This window comes from Rhinoderma darwinii, chromosome 6 (assembly GCF_050947455.1).
Source record: "Rhinoderma darwinii isolate aRhiDar2 chromosome 6, aRhiDar2.hap1, whole genome shotgun sequence".
NCBI lineage: Eukaryota > Metazoa > Chordata > Amphibia > Anura > Rhinodermatidae > Rhinoderma > Rhinoderma darwinii.
Genome location: NC_134692.1, coordinates 88,236,630 through 88,253,944, shown reverse-complemented (window position 1 = coordinate 88,253,944; position 17,315 = coordinate 88,236,630). Strand labels below are relative to the sequence as shown.

General features: G+C 42.5%; 1 protein-coding gene across 5 annotated transcripts in view; it reads left to right on the top strand.

Annotated features, from left to right (window-relative positions):
- Positions 1-17,315, top strand: part of DHRS7B (dehydrogenase/reductase 7B) — a 165,103-nt gene that overhangs the window by 107,946 nt on the left and 39,842 nt on the right. For all 5 annotated transcript variants that reach the window (XM_075830017.1, XM_075830018.1, XM_075830019.1 and 2 more), the window contains one exon: positions 1,324-1,439. In XM_075830017.1, coding sequence (XP_075686132.1) covers positions 1,324-1,439 — 116 coding nt within the window. The remainder of the gene's footprint in view (positions 1-1,323; positions 1,440-17,315) is intronic.

The following is a 17,315-nucleotide window of genomic DNA, read 5'->3' as shown; positions in this document are numbered from 1 at the left end:
CATTCAAAATAAGTCTCTGCAACATCGAAAACAAAGATAATTGTGCGGGTGGGGGATCGGGCAGACTCAAGGTATCCGGCTGTTGTGCGTCGCTGAGGCCCAACTATGGCCTCTGATGGTGGGACATGTGACCTGGCATGACCATCAGAGGCATAGCTAGGGGTTTAGCCCAGGGGGGTGAAACATCTGATTGGGCCCCAACCCAGTGGGCCCCCCACACAGTACAATGTCCTTTATAGCTGCTCCCTCACAGGATAATGCCCCTATATCTGCCTCCACATATTATAATGCCCCCATAGCTGGCCCACGCAGTATAATGAACCCTTCGTGTCCCACCCAGTATAATGCCCCTATAGCTGCCCCCACCCAGTATAATGCCCCTATAGCTGCCCAAACACAGTATAATGCCCCAATAGCTGCCCTCATACAGTATAATGCCCCAATAGCTGCCCTCATACAGTATAATGCCCCTATAGCTGCCCCCATACAGAATAATTCTCCCCTATAGCTGCCCCCATACAGAATAATTCTCCCACAGCTGCCCACACACAGAATTCTCCCACAGCTGCCCCACACAGAATTCTCCCACAGCTGCCCCCACACAGAATTCTCCCACAGCTGCCCCCACACAGAATTCTCCCACAGCTGCCCCCACACAGAATTCTCCCACAGCTGCCCCCACACAGTATAATGCCACTATAGTTGCCACACACATAGTTTAATGCCCAATGGCTGCCCCGGCACAGAATAATTCTCCTATAGCTGCCCCCCCCACAGTATTATATCCCCATAACCGCCACAATAGTTGCTCTCCACACAGTATAAAGCCCCCCCATAGCTGCCACTTTACAGTATAATGCCCCGCAGCTGACCCCACACAGTTTAATGCCCCCTGAGTTGCCGCCACACAGCTCCAATAGTACCTAATAAAAATAATAAAACACATACTCCCCTATGCCCATTCCCACGACAGGTGGAGGAGATCCTTCCGCTTCTCTGGTTTGTGCAGTGTGTGGCTCAGCGCAGACAGGCGTGATGACGTCACTACATCGTGCCTGTCTGCGCCGAGCTCCTTGCTCTAGCATTGAGTTCAACTGTATCTGCATCCTGAGGAAGCCGATACAGTTGAAACTGGGACACTAATGAGTTATTCGCGACCCCCCGGAGGTCTTCACACAATACCCCCCCCCCCCCCAGGTGGTTGGGACCCACAGTTTGGGAAACACTGCTCTAAGGTATCTAACATTCTGAAACTGGAAAACCACTTAAACGTCATTATTTTTTTATTTTTTTCGTTTCACATTTTTCCTGTTCATTTTTCAGAATGCGCAAAAGTATTTTATAACGCTGGTGCTCAACTGGTGCTTTGTGGGCGCAATGAAGAAGGGCTGAAGGATCTGATAAACGAGCTGTGCCGAATACAAAAAGGATCCATTCAGGTTTGTGTGGCTAAGCAAATAACCAGATATTCTTTTGCTTCAAAATTGACTAAACTGCATGGGTTGTTTGTTTTTTTTTGTGTTTTTTTATGCCTGCAGAAAGATTTCAAATTTCTTGTCCGTGGTATACGGAAATTTAAAAACTATGAAGGCCTAAATAGAATAGCCACGTATGTAGTAAAGTTTTATGTCCTTGTTGCACTTAACCCATATCTGCACCTTTTACATAGTATAATGTACTTAAATGGACACTAACTTTTCAGGTCAGAGGCGTAGCCACGACAATAGAGGACATGCTGCTTTTTTTTCCTCGAGGGGCTGAAAGCCTCCCGGGGAAAAAAAACGCCTCGGTCTCCCATTGAAATTAATGGGAGGCGATTTCGGACGTTTTTTGGCGTCAAAATCGACACCAAAAAACTGAACTGACACTTTCCCTTTTTTCAGATTTTGCTATGTTGAGGCCCTGTGCTAAAATCAAATAATAATTTAGCTTTTTCCTCCATCATCCTGCACTCAATACCCCATAAAGACAAAGTAAAACAGAATTTTAGAAATTTTTTCAAAATAATTAAAAAGTCAAATTTCGCATGGACATAACTATTCCGAGCCCTTGCTATGACCCTTAAAATTTAGCTCTGGGGGCCTCCAATTTCTCTTGATCATCTTTAAAATGTTTCTACACCTTGATTGGACTCCACCTGTGGTTAATTCATATAATTGGACATGATTTCGAAAGACACACCCATGTCTATATAAGGTCTCACAGCTGACGATGCATATCAGAGCAAAAACCATGAGGCGGAAAGTACTGCCTGTAGGACTCAGAGACTAGACTGTGTGGAGGCACAGATCTGGAGAAGGGTACAAAAAAATTTCTGCTGCACTGATAGTTCCCAAAACATTGGCCTCCATAATTCTTAAATAAAAGAAGTTTGGAACAACCAGGACTCTTCCTAGTGCTAGCCGCCCCACCAAACTAAGTAATCTGTGGAGAAGAGCCTTGGTAAGAGATGTGACCAAGAACCCAATAGTCACTCTGGCTGAGCTCCAAAGATCCTGTGTGCAGATGGGAGAAACTTGCAGAAGGTTAACCATCACTGCAGAACTCCACCAATCTGGGTTTTATGGCAGAGTGGCCAGAAAGAAGCCTCTCCTCAGCAAAAGACACGTGATAGACCATCTGGAGTTTGCATAAAAGCACCTAAAGAACTCTGACTGTGAGAAACAAGATTCTGTGGTCTGATGAAAACAAGATTGAACTTTTGGGCCTCAATTGTAAGCGGCATGTCTAAAGGAAGCCAGGCACATCTGCTCAATACCATCCCTACAGTGAAGCATGGTTGTTGTGGCAGCATCATGCTGTGGGGGTGTTTTAGAGCTGCTGTTACAGGGAGACAGGTCAAAGTTTGGGGAAAGATGAATGGAGCAAAGTCCAGGGCTATTATAATGAAAACCTGCTCCAGAGTGCTATGGACCTCAGACTGGACCGAAGGTTCACCTTCCAACAAGACAATAACCCTAAGCACAGCCAACACAGGAGTGGCTTAGGGACAACTTTGTGAATGTCTGTCAGTAGCCCTAGAAATAGGGCTCTTAAAGAGGCTCTGTCACCAGATTTTGCAACCCCTATCTGCTATTGCAGCAGATAGGCGCTGCAATGTAGATTACAGTAACGTTTTTATTTTTAAAAAACGAGCATTTTTGGCCAAGTTATGACCATTTTTGTACTTATGCAAATGAGGTTTGCAAAAGTCCAAGTGGGTGTGTTTAAAAGTACAAGTCCAAGTGGGTGTGTATTATGTGCGTACATCGGGGCGTTTTTAATACTTTTACTAGCTGGGCGCTCTGATGAGAAGTAACATCCTCTTCTCTTCAGAACGCCCAGCTTGTGACAGTGCAGATCTGTGACGTCACTCACAGGTCCTGCATCGTGACGGCCACATCGGCACCAGAGGCTTCAGTTGATTCTGCAGCAGCATCAGCGTTTGCAGGTAAGTCGATGTAGCTACATTGACTTACCTGCTAACGTCGAGGCTGCTGCAGAATCAACTGAAGCCTCTGGTGCCGATGTGGCCGTCACGATGCAGGACCTGTGAGTGACGTCACAGATCTGCACTGTCACAAGCTGGGCGTTCTGAAGAGAAGAGGATGTTACTTCTCATCAGAGCGCCCAGCTAGTAAAAGTATTAAAAACGCCCCGATGTACGCACATAATACACGCCCACTTGGACTTGTACTTTTAAACACACCCACTTGGACTTTTGCAAACCTCATTTGCATAAGTACAAAAATGGTCATAACTTGGCCAAAAATGCTCGTTTTTTAAAAATAAAAACGTTACTGTAATCTACATTGCAGCGCCTATCTGCTGCAATAGCAGATAGGGGTTGCAAAATCTGGTGACAGAGCCTCTTTAAGGAAAAGGTGTGTCTCTTTACAGCATGCTCACATAACTCTATGGAGAGGGGAGGGTGGAGCAGAGAGAGATAAAGACTCGCACAGATGTCTGTTGGCAAGAGTTATGTCACTCAAGTGCTAGATTCTCCGCTGCACCACTCATTTCTGCTGTATAATCTCCATGTTGCGGTTTCTATATGTTTGATAGATAGGAGAGCAGGATTCTACTTTTCTCTGTGTGCTTTGTATGGGAGACATGATAGCAATTGGGCTCCACCTACTAGCTGAGAGAAACTGAGAATTAATGGAAGGGCCTGCAAAGGGGAAAACTGCTATAACAAAGTACAGGATACAAGTCATAAAATTGTCAGCAGTAGTTTTATTCCTCATGCATACACATACTGTAAGACAACTTATTCTAGAAAAATGACATGAAAAGTTTGGTACACTATAAGTATTATCCTGATTGCGCAAGCACTTCTACTGTGCCATGCGATCCCCAGCAGTAGGGTGGTTGTAATACACTGCACTTCCTCCACAACTACTGTTTTGTTTTGTTTTTTCATTTAAACATAATAATTCTCTCTTAAAAAATATGTATTTGATTTTATATAAAACATGTAAAATAAACCCTATAATGTTTTCCTCCTATATATTTCTTCTGTTTCGGTTCAGTTTCTCGGTTTGGCTTAAAAAATGCATGCAAAATCTTCATTAAAACTGCACTGTGTGAACAAGGCCTTACTGCGGGAAAAATGTTCTACTTCACAGCATGTCCATTATTCCATGTTAAAAAAAAAAAGTTTCAGCTGTGGCTTTCTGCCACTGATTATTTTAAAAATCCATGGTGGATTTGCCTAGTGCATATTAGGACCATGTGAACATGGCCTTACCATAACTACATATACTCATCTATCTAGCTGTTTCTCTATCTCTCTATATCCTTTTAAAAAATTATAATTCCGAAAGATCAAAGGGGTTTTCCAGCTTCTGACAACTGATGACCTATCCACCGGATAAGTAATCAGTACATGATCTGCAGGGGTCCGACACCCGGGCCCCGCACAGATCAGCTGGTCCAGTGCTTACGTGCACCGGAGGTACAAGCTGGAAGCAGTTGACTCCGGCCACGAAATAGTGGCCGAGCTGCAGTATTGCAGCTCTGCTCCTATTCACTTGAATAGTCAACTTTATTTTCACCTATTTTATTTTCAAAACTTTCCCGGGGGGTGGCCATATTAGGCTTTGTTCATGTCTCATATTTTGTTCCATCGGATATAAGCGTCGGCAGTATGCCCCTACTATACCTCAGACGTATTCCACTATATAGGATACAGTGGCATATGTCGCCCATTGACTCCTACTGTAAAAAATCGTATACTGCACGTGTATAGAAAAACTCAGCAGACCACTCTTTCCTGTAAAGTGAAAAAAAATAAAATAAATGATATGCCGACGACAGAGGACACTCTTTTGTAATACGCAAGTGAAAAACGATGTGAACAGATCTTAGCCTTTATAGGCTGCAGCAGGCTATGTGTGCTTTATGGCAGATTCAAAGAATAAGACTTAACTCTTTCATGGCCAAGGGTCATTGATGCACCTTTGTCTTGGTCAAATCTTCCATTTCTGACATGATCTTCTTTAATCGATAAAATCTTTGCAACCGCTTTGAATATCGTTTTCTAGATTAGTTTAATAAAATCCATGTTTTATTTTTATTACGAGCAGACAAATCACAAAAAATGTGGGGAAAAAAAATATGTTTTGGGTAAAATTATATATATATATATATATATATATATATATACACACACACACATACTGTTGCAGCTCTGTAACAATTAGTAGTCTTCTCTGTCAGCCCCCCCTGTAGATTACACCACCCCCACACACACTTGTAGATAGCGCCAAGCACACCCTCCTACTGTAGATAGCGCCACCGGGGCTCCCTCTAGAGGTTGATTCAACTAATATGTGCAGCGCTGCACTTTCCTGTCTGCCAGCTTTCTCCCCAATGGAGTCCCTGTCCATATGAGAGTGATGTCAAGGGCTTTCCCAAGACAAGAGTCCCCGGCCAGAGCGCTTGCGATGCTCTGGCCGGGGACTCCATTATGGAGAGAGCTGGCAGACAGGAAAGTGCTGCGCTGCACCCATTAAGGGATTCCACTCCTAGAAGGAGCCCCAGTGGCGCTATCTACAAGCCAGTTCCACGCTGCCAACATTTATATACGTGACAACTGCACGGGGAATCGGCAGATGGAAGATATATAGCCGTATGGCTGGGGTGGAGGGGCCAATTGACAGAGTATTAGACTATTACAGTCTCCAGAAGGTAAAGCAGAACAGTCCATTCCCCTTTGCTTAATTGTGTGTATAGTGTTACTATTCTGCCTTATCTAGGCCTCCAGTACTACAATATATCTGTTGTTAAAGGGCTTGTCCCAGGATTAAATATATTCATTATATTGATCATAAAACATTTACAATGTTTGATATTTACAGCACATGCTGTTAAAAAAAAATAATTAGCCAGTGAAGACTTATGACACAAACTGACATCCACCAGTGCTGGTGGAAAATAATGCTTAGTCACTCTCCCCACAGCCAGATCCTCTGTTCACTGCAGAGTAGTCAATAGAAATAGTTTTCTGCCCTTCTTCTCAGGGAAGGAGCAGAGTATCTGCAGTAGCATGGCTTCTGCCCCCAGCAGCACTGATTAGCCGCAGCATCAAAGGGACCACATGACATATCAGTGACTGAACGTGGATATAGTGATGGGAACTAAGAATTAACTTTTTTTTATTCAATATATATTCAAAGAAATTGTGTTTAGTGACATCCATCACAAAAAAGTTACTGGGCATGCACGTGAGACCGTCTACCTATACCGCTATCTGACGCTGTGTAGATCGGCTTAAAGAGGCTCTGGCACCAGATTAGAAGTGCTCTATCTCCTACATAATGTGATTGGTGCTGTAATGTAGAGAACAGTGATTTTTAACCCCTTCAGGACTGAGCGTGTTTTGGCCTTCAGGACGAAGCCGACTTTTCAAATCTGACATGTCACTTTATGTGGTAATAACTCTGGAATGCTTTTACCTATCCAAGTGATTCTGAGATTGTTTTCTCGTGACATATTGTACTTTGTTAGTGAAAAAATGTGGTCGATAAATTCAACATTTATTTGTAAAAAACATCAAGCTAAATTTATTTAAATTAGTATGTGAAGATGAAAATCTACTTTTTTTTTCTGAAAAAACATAGAAGTTTTTAATTTTTACAAGGAATAAAGTAGAAAAAAGCACACCAATATATGTAAAGCAATTTCTTCCGATTATAGCAATACCCCATATGTGGTAATAAACTTCTGTTTGGACCCACAGCAGGGCTCAGAAGAGAAGGAGCGCCATTTGGATTTTGGATTTCTGATTTTGCTGGAATAGTTTTCAATGCCATGTCGCGTTTGCAATGCACTGGATGGATGAAAACAGTGGAAAGCCCCCAAAAGTGACCCCATTTTGGAAACTACATCCCTCAGGGAATTTTTCTAGAGGTAAACTTAGCATTTTGACCCCACAGTTGTTTTGCTGAATTCATTGGAATACACAGCTGACACCCGCAGCGTATGGCGCGGGTTCAGTGCGTGGGACGCTCCATACATCATCCCCCCCCCCCACACGACGACATGCTATTAAGTCATGATGCGCAAAAGGTTTCATGCGAAGCGGATGGTGAAAATTAAAATTTTTCGACTGATGTGCCATTTTAGTGCACTATATGTTGTGCCCAGTTTGTGCCACAAATGCCTCATAAAATATTAACCGGGTTGTCCCAGGTATGGTGATGCCATATCGGTGGACGTAAACGACTGTTTGGGCACGCTGTAGAGCTCAGAAGGGATGGGAGCGCCATTTGGCTTTTGGAGCACAGATTTAGCTTGGTAGTAGCTCTGGCGTTTTGCTGGTATTTCAGTTTATAATGTGGGGGTACATGTAGCCTGGGCAGAGTACATCAGGGGTATATTATAATGTGGTAAATAAGTAATCCGCAGATATGTGGCCAGTGTCGCACTTATAAATGGCACCCGATCTTATCCGCTTTTGGAACACTGCACATTTTGCATTGCTATATTCTGGGAGACAGAACTTTTTTTATTTTTTCCACCATCGGAGCTGTGTGAGGGCTTATTCTTTGCGGGACAATCTGTAGTTTTCATTGGTGCCATTTTGGGGTACATGCGATTTTTTTTGATTTTTTTTTTTTTTTTTTTTTTTTATCTATCACCTTTTATTCCATTTTTCGGCACGCAAGGTGACCAAAAACAATCAATTCTGACAATGTGTTTTTATTTTTTTACGACGTTCACCCTGGGCTATAAATGACCATTAGATTTTATTCTGCGGGTCGATACGATTACGGTGATACCATATGTATATTGTTTTTTTTACATTTTGCAGCGTTTGCGCAATAAAAAAAACTTTTTATAAAATAAACTCTTTTGTGTCACCATATTCTGAGAGCCATAACTTTTTTTTATTTTTCAGTCAAAAAAGCTGTGTAAGGGCTTAATTTTTGCGGGACGGGATATAGTTTCTATTGGTACCATTTTGGCATACATGCGACTTTTTAATCCCTTTTTATTGTATATTTTGGGAGAGGTGGTGACCAAAAAATAGTGATACTGGCATTGTTTTTCGTTTATTTTATTTGCGGTGTTCACCGTGCGGGAAAAGTAATATTATAGTTTTATAGTTTGGGTCGTTACGAACGTGGTGATACCAAATATGTGTACTTTTTTTTTTACGTGTTCATTTTTTTTCCTATAATTTAAAAACTTATTATAGGAAAAAAAGCAGTTCTTGTTTATGTCACTTAACACTTTTAAAAAAAAAATATTTTTATTCTTTTTTTTTTTACTTGTCCCACTAGGGGACACTTAGAATTGCAGCTCTGATCGCTGCTGGAATACATTACACTACCTACGTAGTGTAATGTGTTCTAACTGTCATTGTGACGTGACAGTCACTCTGACAGGGAGCCTACGACGACCAGCCTCCGGGTGGTCCTCATAGGTTTCTGTACATAGCAGCACGGAAGCCATTGTCTGGCGTCCGGTTGCCATGGGTACCATCGCCAGCCCCCGTGATTTCACGTGGGGGCTGCTGATCTCCGCTTACCTCCTTAAATGTGGCGATCGCAATTGACCGCCGCATCGAAGCGATTAACTGCCGAAATCAGCGGCGAAGGAACGCTGATCGGCAACAGGGAATGCAGGGCAGACACCTTGCACAGTTAACCGCCGGTGTGGTGTAGCGCCGCGCGGCAATTAACTGTCAAAGCACTGACGTACCTGCACGTCGAGTTTCGCGAAGTTACTTCTCGCCTCATTAAGGGCAAGGTGCGGGATGGGTTAAATTGAAAAACAATAAATTTTGAGCACGTTATGCACAATTTTCGATTTATGCTAATTACTTTCTTAATAGACAACTGGGCGTGTTTTTACTTTTTTACCAACTGGGCGTTGTAAAGAGAAGTGTATGACGCTTACCATTAAGCGTCATACACTTCTCTCCATTCATTTTTAGCCTTACTCGCAACACAGCGTGATCTGTCACATACTCCCACATTAACTTTACCGATGTGTCTTGAGAGTGAATAGACATCCGCTCTAGCCAGGACGCGATGTCTATTCACACTCCCGACATTTCGGTAAAGTTTCTTGGGGATTACTTACACAGCACGGCGTGATATTGCGAGATCATACTGTGCTGTCATTCACAGAAACTTTACCGAAATGTCGGGAGCGTGAATAGACATTGCGTCCTGGCTGGAGGTGATGTCTATTCACTCTCAAGGCACTTAGGTAAAGTTAATGTGGGAGTATGTGAGAATGTGAAAATTATTCATGGAATACTTCCTTTCAATCCCCCACCCTCTGCAGACCAAGTCCCATTCTACAAAGCAAAGCTGACAAGTAAGCTGACACTTCCTGTTCTCTGCAGCTCATTGTGCCTTCTCTACTCATCAGTGGGTAGAAAAAATAAATAAATAAATAAATCAAAGAAATTATCATAAAAATATTATTTCAAATATATAGTTTTCTGATGATCCGTTCCCTTTAAGTTGCCATATGATTAACTTTATAACTAATCAGTATCGCCAAGCGGGCAGGAGCGTCTCTCTACGGCCAGGAAAAGTAAAACTGGAGGGACACTTTAAAATGCACCTGTGCTTCGGTTTACAAGTAGAGGGTAATAAGTAAAAAGACACCATATTTGGAGCACATAATGAAATACAATGTAAAAAAGCTGCTGCGAACCAATCTCTTGGGTGTGCCCGGTGAGCTTTGTCTGTATTCGCTTTTTAAGGGTAAGGCCACGTTTATGTTACGTTTTTAAACCGCAGCAAGTCATTTTTGAATAGAAGTCAATGGTGAAATTTCTGTTATGGACAGACTGCTGCTATTATATTACGATGTGTTTTTTGTGAAGTTAACTGCATCTTCATAATGTCTGACTTCATGCAATTAATGACTGAGCTGCCAAAGTTGTTGCTGAACTACTTGCGTTTTTGCTAACCGTTCTGCAATCCATTGTAATGACCTATAAAAAGGAAGCACCTATGAAACTTTAACACGGGTGAAAATCATGTCCATCAATTATTTCCTTTAACCCCTTCCCGCAATTTCACGTAACTGTACGTGATGGGATGTGGTCGGTCGCCGTACCGGGATGTCCAGCTGGAGTTTAAAACAGACGGCTGTCCGAGACAGCCTAGCAGCTGAGGATGCCGGCCGAGGACCAATCACAGCTGTCCTCGGCCGGCGATAGCTGTGATTGGTCCATCCGTGCAGATGGACCAATCACAGCTTAGTATGACCGTTTCGAACGATTTAAACTTCTGCCGCACAACCTGGTGCGGCGGAAGTTTAAGAAAAGACGGCTGTCGGAGACGGCCTAGCAACTGTGGATGCTGGCCGAGGACCATTCACAGCTGTCCTCGGCCGGCGATCGCTGTGGTTTGATCCATCAGTGCAGATGGACCAATCACAGCTTAGTATGACTTTGACAGCTAGAATGCATTCAATTTCCGGAAATACGGCTGTCCAAGTCAGCCTAGTAACAGAGGATGCCGGCCGAGGACTAATCACAGCTGTCCTCGGCCGGCGATCTCTGTGACTGGTCCATCAGTGCTGATGGACCAATCACAGTTTATTATGACAGTTGGAGAGGGGAGTTTAGTGTAGTCTCCATCTCTGACCGCTTCACTTCTGTCAGGGAATCGATCAGAGAAGGAGCTATTGCTAGTTAGCGTTTAAATTAATAATTAACCATATAAATTACACCCTGGCTCACCCAGGAGCCAATCTACTGTGCCCTATACCTGTCCTGTGCTCTATATAGTTGTCCTGTGCCCTATATACACTACCGTTCAAAAGTTTGGGGTCACCCAGACAATTTTGTGTTTTCCATTAAAACTCACACTTATATTTATCAAATGAGTTGCAAAGTGACTAGAAAATATAGTCAAGACATTGACAAGGTTAGAAATAATTAAATAATTTTTATTTGAAATAATAATTTTCTCCTTCAAACTTTGCTTTCGTCAAAGAATGCTCCATTTGCAGCAATTACAGCATTGCAGACCTTTGTCATTCTAGCTGTTAATTTGCTGAGGTAATCGGGAGAAATTTCACCCCATGCTTCCAGAAGCCCCTCCCACAAGTTGGATTGGCTTGATGGGCACATCTTGCGTACCATACGGTCAAGCTGCTCCCACAACAGCTCTATGGGGTTGAGATCTGGTGACTGCGCTGGCCACTCCATTACAGATAGAATACCAGCTGCCTGCTTCTTCCCTAAATAGTTCTTGCATAATTTGGAGGTGTGCTTTGGGTCATTGTCCTATTGTAGGATGAAATTGGCTCCAATCAAGCGCTGTCCACAGGGTATGGCATGGCGTTGCAAAATGGAGTGATAGCCTCCCTTAGGCTGGGTTCACACGACCATGTTACGTCCGTAATGTACGGAACGTAGTTCGGCCGGAAGACCCGGACCGAACACAGTGCAGGGAGCCGGGTTCCTAGCATCATAGTGATGTACGACGCTAGGAGTCCCTGCCTCTGCGTGGAACTACTGTCCCGTACTGTAATCATGATTACAGTACGGGACAGTTGTCCTGCAGCGAGGCAGGGACTCCTAGCGTTGTACATCACTATGATGCTAGGAGCCCGGCTCCCTGCACTGTGTTCGGTCCGGGTCTTCCGGCCGAATTACGTTCCGTACATTACGGACGTAACATGGTCGTGTGAACCCAGCCTTTTTCAAAAATCCCTTTTACCTTGTACAAATCTCCCACTTTACCAGCACCAAAGCAACCCCAGACCATCACATTACCTCCACCATGCTTGACAGATGGCGTCAGGCACTCTTCCAGCATCTTTTCAGTTGTTCTGCGTCTCACAAATGTTCTTCTGTGTGATCCAAACACCTCAAACTTCGATTCGTCTGTCCATAACACTTTTTTCCAATCTTCCTCTGTCCAATGTCTGTGTGCTTTTGCCCATATGAATCTTTTCCTTTTTTTAGCCAGTCTCAGATATGGCTTTTTCTTTGCCACTCTGCCCTGAAGGCCAGCATCCCGGAGTCGCCTCTTCACTGGAGACGTTGACACTGGCGTTTTGCGGGTACTATTTAATGAAGCTGCCAGTTGAGGACCTGTGAGGCGTCTATTTCTCAAACTAGAGACTCTAATGTACTTGTCTTGTTGCTCAGTTGTGCAGCGGGGCCTCCCACTTCTCTTTCTACTCTGGTTAGAGCCTTTTTGTGCTGTCCTCTGAAGGGAGTAGTACACACCATTGTAGGAAATCTTCGGTTTCTTTGCAATTTCTCGCATGGAATAGCCTTAATTTCGAAGAACAAGAATAGACTGTCGAGTTTCACATGAAAGCTCTTTTTCTAGCCATTTGGAGAGTTTAATCGAACCCACAAATGTGATGCTCCAGATTCTCAACTAGCTCAAAGGAAGGTCAGTTTTATAGCTCCTCTAAACAGCAAAACTGTTTACAGCGGTGCTAACATAATTGCACAAGGGTTTTCAAGTGTTTTCTAATCATCCATTAGCCTTCTAACACAGTTAGCAAACACAATGTACCTTTAGAACACTGGAGTGATGGTTGCTGGAAATAGGCCTCTATACACCTATCTAGATATTGCATTAAAAACCAGACGTTTGCAGCTAGAATAGTCATTTACCACATTAACCCCTTAAGGACGCAGCCTAGTTTTGGCCTTAAGGCTCAGAGCCCATTTTTCAAATCTTCACAAAAAATATATACAAATTTGCAATGAAGCAAAATGGATGCCTTTGTTTCCAGTCAAGCTATAAGAATATGTAGTGTATATGTAAATAAAATATAACTTTTAATAGTTAGGATTAAATATAATTAGAACAAAGACAAGAATCAAAATCTAAAATTTAGCCAGAGTTCACTGACAGGTGGATTTGTATCGATCAGATACAAACAGTGTATAAGGTAAACTGTCTGCCTTTGTGTCTCCTGCCAGACACATCAGACACATCAGATCCATACATGATGGTAATACCAAGAATCTCCAAATTTGGGGTATCACCCAATTACAATTGGGACCCAGAGCTGGTAATCTTGATAGGAAATTACTTCAAGAAGAGGCCCGTTGGATCCATAGGTTGAGCTCATTGAGTCCCCTTGGTCTTAATGAAGGCTTCACTTACACAGCTTTTCTTCAATAGGTACTATACCTTCTATTTAATATTTACTTCAGTCTTGGACAATTTTCTTCAGATCGCCATTTTACACATTTCTATTTATATGTGTGATTCTACAGTTAAAAAATACTGATACTTTTGAATTAATACTCTGACAACTTGGACATTTCTCTTAAATAAATTTATTTACTTACTTATACGGCGTATTTTATATGCTACTAAACCTTATGTATTATTTATAATGTTCCGTCTCTCAACTTTAGCTATTCTTATTATTTCATGTTTAATCTTATTTTCATTATCATCTGATTTTATTTTTATTTTTAGCACCATTACCATTCAAAAATTTCTTTTTGACTTTTCGTGTATGTCAGCAAAAAATCCCTTGTATTTCTTTCAGGACCATATATTTATAATACACGATACTTTATTCCCCCCCCCCCCTTTTCCCCCCCCCCTTCCCCTATTTTCATATATTCACTTCATGTCCTCACTCTAGCCACCACATCCCTTATTCCCTAGCACCACATATTTTCATCACTTCCCTAGCATATACCATATATCATGGTTTTCCCTCCTTCTCCCCTTCCTCTCACTATGTTTATTTTTCACCCTAGCCACTTTTCTGTCATGTTTATACATACATGATAGTCATGTCTTACTCACACCTTTAACGTTTTTTAATATTCGTTAGCGCTCACAGTTCTAATACTCTCAATCTTTCACATTCTCACTTTTAACTACTCTTATTTACTATATGGTCCCTCTTATACATCTCCTAGACATATAGGGAATGTACCCTCTCGCTTACCTTTTGCTAAATGCTCCGCTGACAATCAGTATTTACCTCTCTATCTTCTAAGTGTGGTGACATGCGCAGTCGCGTCTTCCCCACACTTAGTTTAATTTCTCCTTCATCGCATTCTAACATAAATCACGCAGGCGCGCCTGCCCCTGCGTGATTGGTGCATTCTTTTCTAACTATTGTATGGCTGACTTGGATGTCAGTCATACACATCACGGCCAGACTGTGTTGACTTCTCCAATTGGCCCCTTATTGGCCACGCCCACTGTCATGGCGGCCCGAGGGCTTAAGAGGGACGGACTTTTCACGCGCCGTTAGATGCCCCATTTGAACCCCTGAAGACGCTGCGTATGCAGCGAAACATGTCGGGGGGGCCTCCATAATATTTTTAACCTCAGAGTCTCCACTGATTAAGATACATACGCTACTCAATTGTGTTGCCCGGTGTTCTGCAGACGCCGCAGGAGACACAAAGGCAGACAGTTTACCTTATACACTGTTTGTATCTGATCGATACAAATCCACCTGTCAGTGAACTCTGGCTAAATTTTAGATTTTGATTCTTGTCTTTGTTCTAATTATATTTAATCCTAACTATTAAAAGTTATATTTTATTTACATATACACTACATATTCTTATAGCTTGACTGGAAACAAAGGCATCCATTTTGCTTCATTGCAAATTTGTATATATTTTTTGTGACAATTTAATGCCTGCCAGCCTGCTGGGTCTCTTCTCATTCATACCTGCCATTTTTCAAATCTGACATATTTCACTTTATGTGGTAATAACGTCGGAATGCTTAAAGCTACCCAAGCGATTCTGAGATGGTTTTCTCGTGACACATTGGGCTTCATGTTCGTGGTAAAATTTGGTCGATATATTCAGTGTTTATTGGTGAAAAATTGCAAAAAAAATTTCAGAATTTAAATGCATCTGCTTGTAAAACAGACGGTTATACCACCCAAAATAGTTACTAGTTCACATTTCCCATATGTCTACTTTAGATTGGCATCGTTTTTTGAACATTCTTTTATTTTTCTTGGACGTTACAAGGCTTAGAACATAAACAGCAATTTCTCATATTTTTAAGAAAATTTCAAAAGCCTTTTTTTTAAGGTACCTCTTGAGTTCTGAAGTGGCTTTGTGGGGCCTATGTATTAGAAACCCTGATAAAACACCCCATTTTAAAAACTAGACCCCTCAAAATATTCAAAACAGCATTTAGAAAGTTTTTTAACCCTTCAGGCATTTCACAGGAATTAAAGCAAAGTGGAGGTGAAATTTGCAAATTTCATTTTTCTTGCTGAATTTCAATTTTATTCATTTTTTTTTCTGTAACACAGAAGGTTTTACCAGAGAAACACTACTAAATATGTATTGTCCAGATTCTGCAGTTTTTAGAAATGTCCCACATGTGGCCCTACTGCGCTCGTGGACTAAAACACAAGCCCTAGAAGCAAAGAAGCACCTAGTTCATTTTGAGTCCTCTTTTTTTATTAGAATATATTTTAGGCAGCATGCCAGGTTTGAAGAGGTGTTGAGGTGTCAAAACAGTAGGAATCCCCCAATAGTGACCCCATTTTGGAAACTACACCCCTCAAGGAATTCATTTATGGTTGTTGTTACCATTTTGACCGCACAGTTTTTTCACAGCACGTATTTGAATTGGGCTCTGAAATGAAAAAAATTTCATTTTTTCCAATAAAATGTCATTTGTGATCAAAATTTCTTATTTTCACAGGGAACAAAATACCCCATTTTGTTGCCCAATTTGTCCTTAGTGTGGCAATACCCCATTTGTGGTGATAAACTGCCGTTTGGGCCCATGGGAGGGCTCAGAAGGAAAGGACCACCATTTGGCCTACTGGGGATTTTCTAGTGCGAAGTCATGTATGCAGAAGCCCCTGAGGTACCAGTACAGTTGAAACCCGCAAGAAGTGACCCCGTTTTAAAAACTACACCCTTAAGGCATTCATCTAGAGGTGTAGTGAGCATTTTGACTGGAGACCTACACCCCATAAACTGTAATGTGGGTTCTCCCGGGTATGGCAATACCCTACATGTGGCTGTTATCAGCTGCCTGGACACACAGCAGGGCCCAGAGGGGAAAGACGAGGGGGGATAAGCTGTGTGGAGTGCATCAGGGTAAGCAAAATTGGGGTAAATTATAAACCAAGAGATGTATGATACATTTTAAAACACTTTCATACAGAGCTCTGGTTATTCGGGACACGTGTCACATTGATATATTGTGTCATCCATTATCGCCCTCTTATAGCAGACTTTGCACCTCTTTTGACTTTTTCCCTTCTTGCCAGTTTGGGGAACTTCTCCTGGAAAGTGTTGCCCTGGTACGATGCGTGTGGGCTCGCTTCCAGAAGTACTGGGTGCCCCCCCCCCTTCTTGGTCCCTAAAGATTAGGTTCTTGATAATCACCTCTTGAAATTCCAGGAAAGTTCCCGTCTGGCCTGCACATCGACGTAGCATGTACGCATTGTACAATGCCATCTGTATGATGTGCCCGGCCAGCTTCTTATACCACATCGCATGGCGCTGTAGGGCTTCAGGGCTTGATCTTACAAGTCCATCCCTCCCATGTACCTATTGTAGTCCAGGATGCAGTCTGGTTTGGGGGTGGCCTTTCCTTCATATATCCTAAACCTGTAGGTATACCCTGATGCACTCTCGCAGCTTATACATCTTCACGCCATACCTTGCCCTCTTACCCGGCAGGTACTGGCGGAATTGAACCCTCCCTTTAAAATGTACCAGGGACTCATCAATAGAAATACACTTCTCGGGGGTGTATGCTTGGGAAAACCGGGCACTGGAACGGTCTAATAGGGGTCTCCGTTTATACAAACGGTCAAAACTGGGGTCATCTCGGGGTGGGCACGGCTCATTATCAGTATAATGTAAG